This window comes from Macaca fascicularis, chromosome X (genome assembly GCF_037993035.2).
Source record: "Macaca fascicularis isolate 582-1 chromosome X, T2T-MFA8v1.1".
NCBI classification, from domain to species: Eukaryota; Metazoa; Chordata; class Mammalia; order Primates; family Cercopithecidae; genus Macaca; species Macaca fascicularis.
The window spans coordinates 112,591,222-112,604,885 of record NC_088395.1 but is presented as its reverse complement, the minus strand read 5'-3'; the positions used below and the strand labels follow the sequence as shown (position 1 = coordinate 112,604,885).

General features: G+C 40.4%; 1 protein-coding gene across 2 annotated transcripts; it reads left to right on the top strand.

Annotated features, from left to right (window-relative positions):
• Positions 1-2,089: 2,089 nt before the first annotated feature.
• On the top strand, positions 2,090-7,521 carry SERPINA7 (serpin family A member 7). 2 transcript variants are annotated; one of them, XM_005594276.4, is made up of 5 exons: positions 2,090-2,119; positions 3,749-4,387; positions 5,348-5,621; positions 6,349-6,496; positions 7,019-7,521. In XM_005594276.4, exons 2-5 carry the CDS (start codon positions 3,766-3,768, stop codon positions 7,220-7,222), a joined length of 1,248 nt encoding a protein of 415 aa, XP_005594333.1. In that variant the 5' UTR covers positions 2,090-2,119; positions 3,749-3,765; the 3' UTR covers positions 7,223-7,521. The 2 variants fall into 2 exon arrangements, with proteins under 2 accessions (XP_005594333.1, XP_005594334.1); XM_005594277.5 differs by having other exon boundaries at positions 6,958-7,521.
• The last annotated feature ends 6,143 nt before the right edge of the window (positions 7,522-13,664 follow it).

Sequence of the window (13,664 nt, the reverse complement as noted above, 5' to 3'; positions counted from 1 at the left end):
CTGAAGGAGAATGTATTAGCAGAAAGTAGAAATGAACAGCTGTAGGGGGTAGAGATAAAGCCCAGGGAATATGGAGACTTGAGGTGAGGGAATATATGATAACAGAAGAAAGGGAAGATAATTATCTGTTTCTGGATCCCCACTTTGTTTGGGTCACTACTATAGGAGTTTCTGGACACCACCTCTAAATTTCATTTTATACTCTCAATAACCATATGACATGGGAATTATTGTTATTTCCACTTTAGAGGTGAGAAAACTGAGGTTCAAGGATACTAGGTAACTTGTCCCAAATTACACAGTTACAACATAGAGACATGACAGGGGCACAGGTCTAATGCCTGTGATGCCAGAGCACAGGACAAGGGAGTCTGCAGAGGGAAGGGTACCTTTCTCTTACGTCGGAGATAAGCCTTGCTAGCAAAGCTCAGCTGAATCAGAAGCAGCAGAAAACAATCTGTGCCATTGTCTGACTATGCCACCAGAGGGCACAGGTTTGGAAGCTTCAGCTCTCGCTGGTCGGGCTGCAACAGCTGACCAGCACCGATCGTCCGGCACTCCCCAGTGAGATGAACCCAGTACCTCAGTTGAAAATGCAGAAATCACCGGTCTTCTGTGTCGCTCGCGCTGGGAGTTGGAGACTGGAGCTGTTCCTATTCGGCCATCTTGCTCCGCCCCCCCGGAAGTTTTCTTTTTACACAATCTTTTGCTGTTTTCTCTGTAGGGACTTGCTATAGCTGAGAGAGCAGACAATGTGTTATATTACATGGACTAACCTCGCAGTCTAGAGACTTGAGCTTGTCACTCCCTTTCTTTAGGACACATGTACTAGTGACTGTCACATTTGTGAGGTGTGCCCTTCAATATGGGCAAGGGGTGTCAGGTAGTTAGAAAGACCTCTTGGGTTCAGGACTGATATTTACCAACCAGCTCTGAAATCTCAGTGCTGACCGTGGTGCTTTCCACATAGTGGGAGCTTAGTTTATGTTTTGCTAAGAAGAAATAATGGTACACAGAATCACCCTCTGTCTATCCTCCAATGGCTTCCCAGTGCCCTCAAGGTAAAGTCAGTACTATTTATCCTGGATTCTAAGTCCTACCATAGACTGCTTCTATGCTTAGCTTGAACTAGCCCCTCATTCCCTACTTCCCCTCCCACTACAAATTAACACATAGATTCTTAATGTAGTACTGAAGCTGGCAGGGTCTGGAATCTGATGCTTCACAAAATGCCATGCCTGTAGTAAATACTCAAAAGCGGGAGTTGCTGTTGCTGCTGCTGCTGCTGCTGCTGTTACTACTACTGCTGCTACTACGACTACTACTACTACTACTACTACTACTACTACTACTACTACTTGAGCTGGAAACTTTCAGAGGTAGGTTGAACTCAAGTCTCCTGACTGAGTCTAGTTCTCTTTGTTCCCATTGATTCTTTGCATATAATCAGTACACAGTTAATACTGGACAGTGGAATCTTTAATTTCAGTCTCAACTCCTTCTGCATCCTCTTTTGGAGTCCTGTCGCCAGGGGACCACACAGGGAATTTTAATGACAAGAAGACAGGGCTGGTTTCCCCCTTAGCAGACATATATGTGTGCAGCATCAGAAGTCTAGGGCTGGAAGCTACCTTTGACATCATTTCCTCTGTGAATGCATGTGTAATTTCTACAGAACCTGTTAGAGAGGATTGCCCAGCCTCTGCCTTTGTACAACTTTCCCTTAAAAAACTGCCAATCCCACTACTGTTTGGCCCAATAGTGAGAACTTTTTCCTGCTGCCTCTTAGTGCTTTTGTCTATGCCCCTTATTCTGCCTGCTGAAGACATTCTTGCTAGCATGGACTTAAACTCCTACAGCTCTGACAATCCTCTTTCTCTTTTGTTTTACATGAAGGGTCTGGCAGCCAAAGCAATCACTCAAAGTTCAAACCTTATCATTTTTTGCTTTGTTCCTCTTGGCCTTGGTTTTGTACATCAGCTTTGAAAATACCATTCCAGAGTTAATGCTGGGGTTAATTTATAACTAAGAGTGCTCTAGTTTTGCAATACAGGACATGCTATAAAAATGGAAAGATGTTGCTTTCTGAGAGATGCAGGTGGATTCTTGGGCATTTGCTGTAAGTACTTTTTTTTCTCTTTGGGAACTTTGAACATCTCTATCAGCAAGTCAGAGTCCCAAATAACCAAGTTGACAAGTCAGAGTCCCAAACCAAATTCCTGGCTCTAGGGGCGAAGGTCTAAGTGTGGTCATCTAATACTTGACTTTCTACCAGCCTCAGTGACTTTTAAAGAAAGAGGACTCTGATGACAATATGGAGATTGGATAGAGTGGTGAACAATGGGGGGTTGGTATGGAGGATACAGGAGATGGTGTGACCTGTTAGGAGCCAATATAGTAGCTCAGGCCATGAACTGAGATGCAGAGGCAGCAGGAATGAAGAGAAGGGATAAGTTTTGAGAGTTATTTAAGAGTTAGTATTCATAAGACATCATGCTTCATTAGATGTGGGGAATGAGAATAAAAGGAGACTCTAAGATTATTCCCAGGTATCTGGCTTAGGTGTCTCTATAGACAGTGACGTGATAGACTGAGATGTGGAATGAAGATGAGGGAGCAAGCTTAAGGGGTAGGGAGATGATATGTTTACATATGGCAACTTTGAGATTTTCTTATTGAGACTGGGGTCTGTGTGGACCATTCTGGTGGATATATCCAAAAGACAGCTGGATAAATGGCTAGGAGTTCAGGAGAGCAATCTGACTGAGAGAGATACAGTTTCTAGCAACTGAGTGCCGAGGGTAAGATCACTCAGGAAGAAGATGAAGGGCGGAGGAAGGATCGTTTTTCTGAGTTCATAGATCTCTTCCTTCTAAGTACACATGTCCACTTTCATGGGATTTCCACACCTGACTCCTTTACTCCACTTCTTTGCACTCTTCCAGGATCAGAGAACCTTACACCATATCTTTGTGGCTTTCTTTATAATAATTAAAAGTAACATGCATAGGTGTAAGAATAATAGTGTTAAGATGTCTTACAACTTAGAAATGACTGCTTAGATGTTACTAAGATGAATGGTGAAAGAAATCTAAAATGTAGAAAGTTATTCTTTCATTTTCCAGTTGTTTGAAAATACCTCTGTGGCTTCCATGCATTGCAAAATGCATGAATTTCAGCTCATGACTTGTACATGGCTCCATAAACCACCACCGGTCCATTCCAACTAATCATATATTGTACAAATTACTTTCATTTTGTCTTTTAGCCAAAGAAGTTGCAAGTGTTCTCTCATCTCGTAGATTTTATTTTAAGAAAATGCCAAATGAAAAAAAATCTAAAATTCTAATTGACAATGAATAATGTATGAAGAGGGAGTACTAGTTTAACCTAAGAATACCCCCTCTCTCTCCAAAAGGCTGCCTCTAGTTCAAATAAAAAGTGATTCAATTTCCATGAATTTAATTTACTCACAGCATTTTCATAATGTTGCTATAACACCTGAATGATAGTCCATGACATTATTTCTGTGGTCCCAGCAAGCCACTTCTTCTACTCCCTGTCCATATTAGATGCATCTCCAATTTTTCAGGGGAGAGAAACCCCTGCTCAGCCCCTGATGAGCACATCATCAAATATTTACTATTGTTTTATTAATCAATGTGGGCGATTATTATGTGTCTCTGGCTCAGGGAGTATTTCATCCAACTAAGCTCCCTCAATGGTTCTCTCACTTCATCTCTTATAGATTAACTTCCTTCCAAAATGTCACCATTCCTCTATCTGGGTCTCTTGGTACTTGGGCTTCATTCTACAATCCGTTGTGCATCACCTGAAGGCAAAGTAATAGCCTGCCATTCACCCCAACAAAATGCCACTCTCTATAAGATGTCATCCATCAATGCTGATTTTGCATTCAACCTGTACCGAAGGTTCACTGTGGAGACCCCAGATAAGAACATCTTCTTTTCCCCTGTGAGCATTTCTGCAGCTTTGGTTATGCTTTCTTTTGGGGCCTGCTTCAGCACCCAAACTGAGATTGTGGAGACCTTGGGGTTCAACCTCACAGACACTCCCATGGTAGATATCCAGCATGGCTTCCAGCATCTGATCTGTTCACTGAATTTTCCAAAGAAGGAACTGGAATTGCAGATAGGAAATGCCCTCTTCATTGGCAAGCATCTGAAACCACTGGCAAAGTTCTTGGATGATGTCAAGACTCTCTATGAGACTGAAGTCTTTTCTACTGACTTCTCCAACATTTCTGCAGCCAAGCAAGAGATTAACAGTCATGTGAAGATGCAAACCAAAGGGAAAGTTGTAGGTCTAATTCAAGACCTCAAACCAAACACCATCATGGTCTTAGTGAACTATATTCACTTTAAAGGTAAGACTTTCAGATGTCAATTTTCAGTCTAGGGCTCAGATACTTGGGTGGAGTGCTGAGGGGAGCTCATGGTCTCTTATTACTGGCATCAGTAGGTGTCCCTCATACCACAGTGATCTGCTCCACTGAACATAGCTGTGAATAGTATTGGATCTTCCAAGATGGACACACAGCTCTGTGAATGAGTCCAGGAAATTTCTAGGGAGAGCGCCCTTTCAGAGAGGTGGGTGACAATGGTATGAACATCTTGCTCATAATTGGCTAAAGATTCATGGTTTCCAAAAGATTTGGTGAGGTGGGACAAGCTTGCACTTGTCAAGTAGACATATTTGTATGTAAAGCCTACTGTGATTCTCACTTGCTGTACATACTTAGGCATGTTACATACATGATTTTACCATGTATTATACACTCACTGTGTACTAAACACCATCCTACATGTGTGGTATACACACACTGTCTCATCCAATCCTCATAAGTGCCCAAGTTTACACAGTTAATAAGTTTTAGAACTGATATTCCCAGCAAGGTCGTGTGAGTCTAAAGCTGGTGCTTGTAGAAACAAGAATCATGTGACTATTTTCTAAAGGTAGTGTGCTCAAATGATTTCTCCTGGTTCTATAGTATATGTCAGTCACATTTCTTGGAGGAGTAATCAATTGTCAGCCACAAACCACACGTATATAGATTGGCTAAAATGGCAGAACAGATCTATTGTCTCATTTTGCCCTAGTGTGTTTGATGTCCTTGTACCTTTTTATGGAAGAGGAAACTATGGCTCTGATGGGCTTAGTGTGGTATAGTAGTTTTGAGCACAAATCATGGAGCCCAACAGTCCTGGACTGTACATACCTAACTCTGTGGTGGTCTTAATTTCTAAATGAAATGACTAATGGAAAAGGTCTTGTTGGTACTGATACCGGTTTAAAATAAACACCTCTCTTTTCTTTGTATTTTAAGCCCAGTGGGCAAATCCTTTTGATCCATCCAAGACAGAAGACAGTTCCAGCTTCTTAATAGACAAGACCACCACTGTGCAAGTGCCCATGATGCACCAGATGGAACAATACTATCACCTAGTGGACATGGAATTGAACTGCACAGTTCTGCAAATGGACTACAGCGAGAATGCTCTGGCACTCTTTGTTCTTCCCAAAGAGGGACAGATGGAGTCAATGGAAGCGGCCATGTCATCTAAAACACTGAAGAAGTGGAACCGCTTACTGCAGAAGGGGTAAATACTTTAGAGGATGTGTGGGTGGAAGGTGGTCATAACAGTGCAGGTGAAACTGAGTTCAGCAGAAACTCGGAGGCAGAAGAATCACCCTAAACTACCCAACGGCTATGTATGATCACTAGAATATGCCAAGAAAATACTGTCTACCAGGCCCTCGGCTGGGCATTCTACATACTTCATATCATCCAAGCACATCAACAAACCTACAAAGGAGGCAGTATAATTGGCATTTTTCAAATTAGGAAGTCTGGTCTTTAAAGATAAGATGAGCTCCCCAAAGTCAGCCTACTAGTAAATTGATGCCTTCCTGTAGACCAACTAGAGCTCAAGGAACAGGTTGGATTTTGATGTTGAAAGGTGATTGTGCAGCCACTTTGGACTGGAAGTGCAAGGCAGAAAACTGTGAAGCTCCTGGGTGCTACCCATTAACCTTCATGCCACTGGCTCCCTGACCTTGGTCATCACCCCAGAGATGTTTTCTCTTGATTATAAAGGAGTTATATCTCCCTACTCCCAGTGTTTCAGCCCAACATTGACTGTACCTGAGTGCATTCCTTTCAGAATAACTTCTGTGAGTTTGGTGCCATGTATTGACTTACATAGTAGTGGTTGTCAATACTCAGGGAAGAAGCAGAGTTCAATATAATACCATCATGAGAGAGAGAAGGAGACTCATAAGCTTGATATGGTGATTACCATGTGTTCCCTTCCTCTTTCCCCACAGATGGGTTGACTTGTTTGTTCCAAAGGTTTCCATTTCTGCCACATATGACCTTGGAGCCACACTTTTGAAGATGGGCATTCAGCGTGCCTATGCTGAAAATGCTGATTTTTCTGGACTCACAGAGGACAATGGTCTGAAACTTTCCAATGTAAGTTGATAAACTAGAGTTCTTAAATGTATGAACTGGAAAGGAAATTAGGAGTCAATTAATTCAACTTTCTTATTTTACCAATTAGCAGTCTGATGCCTAGAGAGGCAGTGCGACTCCTCCTAACCTAGAATCACTCCAGAGTCATTCCCATTACTCCAAATAAGTAATTGTATCAGCTTCTTCCATCCTTGACCTTTATGTCCTAAAATTACTCTGATAGAACAGCTTAATGATCAGAAGTGACTCTGGTGAGATGCAGTTCTGGAGGAGGTGTGAGGAGGGAATGCTTAAGATGTGACTCCTGGAGGCAGCAGGCCATAGTGTTTCCCAACAGCTAGCCGTAGAATCACCAGAGAATGATTGACTACATTTAGCGGAGGAAGCTACATATTCTAGCACCATAAACAAAGCATAGCAAAGGGGCGGCCCCACCTTTCCTTTCACTTTCTTACTTCTAGACCTTCCCAAAGACTGTTCCTGTTTCTTCAGAGACCAGCAGGATTTCCTCTCCCCACACAGGCTGCCCATAAGGCTGTGCTGCATATTGGTGAAAAGGGAACTGAAGCTGCAGCTGTCCCTGAAGTTGAACTTTCGGATCAGCCTGAAAACACTTTCCTACACCCTATTATCCAATTTAATAGATCTTTCATGTTGTTGATTTTGGAGAGAAGCACAAGGAGTATTCTCTTTCTAGGGAAAGTTGTGAACCCAATGGAAGTGTAATTGGGGAAAAGGCCATTGGCTAATTGCACGTGTGTATTGCAATGGGAAATAAATAAATAATATAGCCTGGTGTGATTGATGTGAGCTTGGACTTGCATTCCCTTATGATGGGATGAAGATTGAACCCTGGCTGAACTTCGTTGGCTGTGGAAGAGGCCAATCCTATGGCAGAACATTCAGAATGTCAATGAGTAATTCATTATTATCCAAAGCATAAGAAGGCTCTATGTTTGTATATTTCTCTTTGTCAGAATACCCCTCAATTCATTTGCTCTAATAAATTTGACTGGGTTGAAAAATTTTCCCTTTTCTGTCTTCTGGGGAATAGCTAAAAAGCAGGTCAGGTCTTCATATCTCAGTATTCCAATAAGATCAATGGACATAGAACAATGCAGATGCATTGTCTTATATGTGAACTTCTCAACCCCCTTCCCTCTGTCCCATTAGTAGGATTCTCTGTGTTCTTGCCAGATCTGATTGGTAGGTTGAATAAAGGAACTCCCACTATGGGAATGAGTTACAGACTTGAGAGGGATGTAGCTTTTGTTACTGAACAAGCATGGGACAATACAGCAAGAGAGAGAGAAACTCCCCTGTCCAACCCCACCCTCCCCCCCAAAAAAAGAAAAACACACTTCCACTTTGCCAATGTATAAGCTGAGAGTGGAGAAAGAAATTCATTCATGTCATATCTCATAGCTCCTCTTTTTCTGTATCCTAATCAGACTCCTTTCCATATATAGCACCCCTGTCCCACTTGTTTAAGTAGGAATCACCTTTTGGGCTCTAATTTCACAGAATTTTGGTACTTTTGTATCCCCAGATCCTTCAACAACCTTCCCTATGCCTGTACATGCCAACTCATTCCCACCTACCAAACTAGATTTTATCTCAGACAATATGTATTTAAAGTTTGAGTATAAATGGCATAGTGAGTGGTAGTGATGTAGTATCTGAAATTCTAGCCCTGAGGTAAAACAATTCAGTGACAGGAAAATAGTAAAAAAAAAAAAAAAAAAAAAAAAAGAAAAAGAAAAAAAAGGAAAAGTACTGTTGTAGATGTTGTACTTCCATATTTAAATAAATATTTGTTTAGAAAAGCATGTGTATTACAAACATTCTAATTTTTGCTTATTAGACCCATTTGCATGGAAGTTTGCTTATTCCTGGTATAGTTCACACTTTGCTTTGTGTAAGAAATTTTTGAAGCCCAGAGCAGAATCTCTGGTACAAAAAAATCATTGTTAATATGGAGTTCTGTTTCACTGAAGTTACATTACAATCCTGGCCCTGCTACTTAGTGTTTGGTGATCTCGGACAAGGCACTTAAACCCTATACCTTATTTTCTTCATTTGTAAAATGTAAACAATAAGAATATCCATGTCATTGGGATTTTGTGAACCTTCAATGTTGCAAAGCATGTAGCATGTAATATGCTCATCACAGAGCCTGAGACCTGATAAAAAGCCCTGTAAATATCATGTTGGTCAACATCAGACAGTGGGCTGGTATCAGAACCAAGATTGTAATGTGAGTCTCTTGATTTGCAGGTTTCTGTTCTCTAGCTCAGGCTCTACTTCCAGAGGCCAGAGTAAATGTAATATCAACTGCTTCCTACCCCCTACCCTCCAAATGAGTTCTATCAGAGCTTGTTCTGGAAGGAATATCAGTATCTTCAGAGGGAAGTCAGATTAAAAGACATTATCCCTCAAGTAATTCATGTGTCTCCTTAGAGACTAAACCTCATTCAGTCATTCTTTCCTGTGGTCAGATCATGAAGGGCTATCACTGTTTGTCCTGTGACAAACTAAGAGTAGCAAACTAAGAACAGAAACTTAACCTCGTGAAGTTTACCCATAAAATAGCTAGAACATGTATCTCACTTAATAGAGAAAATTTGTAGCAGAAGTTTTACTAAATTGGGAATAAGACAAGGATCCTCTATATTATTGCTTTTATTTAAAATGGTATTGGAGATGTTAGTGCAGTAAAACAAGAAAAATAAATAAACATTAAAAGAATAGAGTGGAAAGGAAGAAAAATCTGTCTGCACAGAAAAACCAGGAAAATATATTAACAAGTTCTTAGAAAAAAGACAGAAAACTTATTTGGAAACCAGCCACAAGAAAGTAGTGGTATGGATTGCATGGAATTTACCAATTCTGCTTTCCTTTCTACATTGTGATAGAATTATAGACACATGGCTTCCCTGATAAACTACATGTTCTAGCCTCCCTAGCAGTTAGGTGTGGCCATGTAAGTAAATTCTCAACAATGAAATATGAATGTAGGTGATATATAACATCTATCAACTAGGGCATTACAATAGTTGGGTACTTCCTCCACTCTTTTTCTGCCTTCGTTAAGCTGGATTGTGGACTTACTTATGATCAAGTTTGGCCACAAGCAGGTAAAGAGCTCTTTGGCAGTCTGGTGAAATCTACGTACATCTTTTCAGAATAATTCTTTAAACGCTAAGAAAAAGTAGGACTACAATACCACTAATAATGTAGAAATATAATTATTAAAATAATATTGAAATTACATCAGCAAGATGGCAGAATAGGAAGCCCTGGATCCTCCTCCCCTACCTCCTTGACAAACACCAATTCAACAACAATACACAGACAATTTCCCTTTGTAAGTATACCCATTATGGAAAACTGTATGGAGGTTCCACAAAATGTTAAAAACAGAACTACCATATTATATAGCAATCCCACGTCTGGGTATTTACAAAAAATAATTGAAATCAGGATCTCAAATAGACATTTGCACACCAATGTCCACTGCAGCATTATTCACAGTAGGTGAGATATGGAAACAACCTGAATGTCCATCAGTAGATGAATGGATAAATGTTTCTACATACAACGGACTATTATTCAGCTTTAAAGTAAAAGGAAATCCTGCCATTTGCAACATGGATGAACCTGGAGGACATTAAGCTAAATAAAATAAGCCAGTCAAAGAAGTAGAAACACTGTATTATTCCACTTACATAAAGTATCAAAATTAGTAAAACTCATAAAAACAAAGGATAGAACGGTGATTGCTAGAGATTGCAGGAAGGGGGAAATGGAGAGTTGTTATGAAATGTGTATCAAGGTGCTGACAAATTCTGTTTTTAGTCAGGGCTCTTTTCCTGGCTTGTAGATGGCCACCTTCTCATTATGTTCTCATATAGTCTTTCCCTGGTGCATACAGGGAAAGAGAGAGAGAGAGAGAGAGAGAGAGAGAGAGAGAGAGAGAGAGAGAGAGAGAGAGAACTCTCCTGTGTCTCTTCTTATAAGGACACTAATCTTATCATATTAGAGCTCCATCCTTATGACCTCACTTAATATTAATTACTACCTCACTCCAAATACAGCCACTCTGGGGATTAGGGCTTCAAAATATGAATATTGGGGGTACACATACATTAAGCCCATAACACTAGCCTTACTCCAAGTAATACAGAAGTTGGTAGTAGTAGTAGTGGGGATGTTGCAGGTTTGATTATCCAGGAAGCAGACCCTGAAGCAGAGTTTATAGTACAGAACATTTATGAGGGAGAGCCCTGGGGATTGATGCCTATAGAATGGAAGGGAAGGAAGCAAAATTAGGCAGACGCTGAAGTCAAGCCAGAATGCAGGTTCAAATAGCAACAACCTTGGTTGACTGCACAAGGAAATCTGGAGTTAAAATGGCCAGTTAGAGTTGCTCTGTTTTAGGTCAAAATAGCTGGACCCTCACACATCTACTTTGGTCAGTCATTGAATATGAGCTGACCAGAAAAGGTAATGATTGAGGGCAAGACATCTCTGCAACTGAGGCAGCCCTTGAAGGGACTGAAAGCTGAAGCCTGTCTGCTGACAGGACTCCTAAGCATCTAGAATAACAAGTCCTTTCTTGAAGAGAAATCTGTATGGCACATCTCCATGTCCAACACAGTCAATTCCTTGTCTGCTGAAATCTACTTCTTCCTATAAGTTTTGGAAGCATTTACTCGAGGATTCTGGTCAATCTTTCTTCCTGGAGGAAGCTTAGAAGGAAACATTTGGTAGAAAGAACTATAGCTTCTGCTGCTGCAGCTGATCTCAGTGTCACAACTGATAATGTTTCATTCCCCTCCACTATCCATTCTAGATTCTCCTTCCGTTTACCTGATCTCCATAGCTCACCTGATGACGTTACTAAAAACCACATCCATGACAAGTATTGAGCCACCAGTTACCATAGCATTCTCTGACCAAGATCACTTCATATGTCCACTTTCCATCAAAATTGGGCAAGGAATTATAAAGAGGCACACATGTGGATGACTTGAATGTCAAACATATTCTACTTGTCCCATTATGTAACAACAACTCTTCTTCATTCTAATGATTGGGATCAATTACCCTTGACTAAATGGTGTAATAAAGAGCCTAACTCCATTTTCTTAATATTTGACATCTTTTAAGTCTTATGTCTACTTCTTTCCTTTATGCCCTACATCTGGGTATGCTGATAAGTAAGTCAGTTTGCTCCTTTCTTTGGTGCTAGTGAGAATTTCCAGCCAAACAAGCTGCTGCCTATACAAAGAAACCCTCACAGTGGCCTCAACTCCTAACAATCATAAAAGCCCAAGGCTGTTTCCTTTCCCTCCTCTCTCAAGCCATTTTTTGACCAGCTTTGGAGGCCTGTCCTGCTGTCCTGGTGTATGTGTGTGTGTGATGTAATCAGTCTTGACACCTGACACACATTTTGGGTGAGAAACCACCCTGTGTCTGTAGGATGGCCACAGCAAATGATGTGATTCCTTTTCTTGCCTGCTATTACCTGAACATAAAGATCCTGAAGTGTTCAGGCAGCATCCATAGCTTACAGTTCAATGGGACACTTGCTGAATTTCATGGCAGAAGTGTTTTTCCTTTGGTGATCATGACTTGCAACCCTACAAATCCTAGAATTGTAGGGACAGGTTGCAAATTTCCCCAGTGGGTCATTGAGAGTAATGCGAGTGTGGTCACTCCATTTTCCATCAGTTGCTTCCTGACTCATGAATTCTTCCTATTGGGAGCACACCATCATATAGTGAGCTCTGATTTAAGTTAGTATACTGTGCTGTGGAAGAAGGAATCCAGTTTTTTAAAGTATCACCTCTGAGCTGGTGCTTTATGTAAGCCTTCATCATGCCTTTCTGATGCTCTTTTATGACAGCAACTTCCAAGTGCTACTATGGATGGTCCCTGACTTATGATGGTCTGATTTACAATTTTTTAATGGTGTGATGGTGTGAAACAATTCTGTTTTTCACTTTCAGTACAGTATTTAATAAATTACATGAGATATCCAACACTTTATTATAAAATAGGCTTGTGTTACATGACTTTGCCCAACTGTAAACCAATTTGATATATGATGGAATTGGAGTAACAAATCTTTGGGGAAGTGATGATTACATCTATACTGGCAGTGTAGAAAAAATTATGAGAACCCTACATTTTGCCACATACTGGAATAAATTCACGATGGATTTGAGATTTAAATATAAAAAGTAAACTTTAAAAGTATTAATAGCATATCTTGTAAAATAATAAATGGGGAAGGATTTTTGAAATAATAACAAAAGTAAAACACATACAGAAGAATACTGGAAAATTTAACCTCAATAATTGACAAAATACATCTTAAAAACAGTGAAAATATAATTATAGACAAGAATAAGATATTTGCAATAAGTATACCCGTTACATGATTAGTGATATAATAAATGCCAACAAAAGCAATAAGAAAATGGCATATAATCTAAGAGAAAAAATGGGCAAAAATTAGAGAAACCAGTGCTGATGGAAAAAATAATATTGCCCAATAAACCTATGGGAAGTGCTGGTAACTGGACCTCCCAAAGACTAATTGAAAACATATCCCTGGATGTGGGGCCTGTGCATATGTGTTTATTAGTTGGTTGGTTGTTCTGTTTATCTTAATTTTTATCTTTCTATTGTAGTATACTATGCATACAAAATGTACACAAGTCATAAGTATTTAGCTCAATAAATTTTAACGAAGAGAACATATCCATGCAATCAGCACCCAGATCAAGAAAGAGAACATTATCTATGACCCAGAAGCCCCTTTCATGCCACCTTATGCTTAGCAACCTCCCAAGTGTAATTATCCTGATTCCTAACATCACAAATTACTTTGCCTGTTTTTAAATCTTTATGTAAATTAAATAGGCCGAGCGCGGTGGCTCACGTCTGTAATCCCAGCACTTTGAGAGGCCGAGATGGGCAGGTCATGAGGTCAGGAGATAGAGACCATCCTGGCTAACACGGTGAAACCCCATCTCTACTAAAAAATACAAAAAAATTAGCCGGGTGTGGTGGCGGGTGCCTGTAGTCCCAGTTACTAGGGAGGCTGAGGCAGGAGAATGGTGTGAACCCGGGAGGCAGAACTTGCAGTGTGTGGAGA

Bases quoted from the DNA above. Each gene is read 5' to 3' on its own strand.
- SERPINA7 (XM_005594276.4), top strand. From the start codon at position 3,766: ATGTCACCATTCCTCTATCTGGGTCTCTTGGTACTTGGGCTTCATTCT. The intron at 4,388-5,347 runs GTAAGACTTTCA...TTGTATTTTAAG, and splicing joins GAACTATATTCACTTTAAAG to CCCAGTGGGCAAATCCTTTT. The intron at 5,622-6,348 runs GTAAATACTTTA...CTTTCCCCACAG, and splicing joins AACCGCTTACTGCAGAAGGG to ATGGGTTGACTTGTTTGTTC.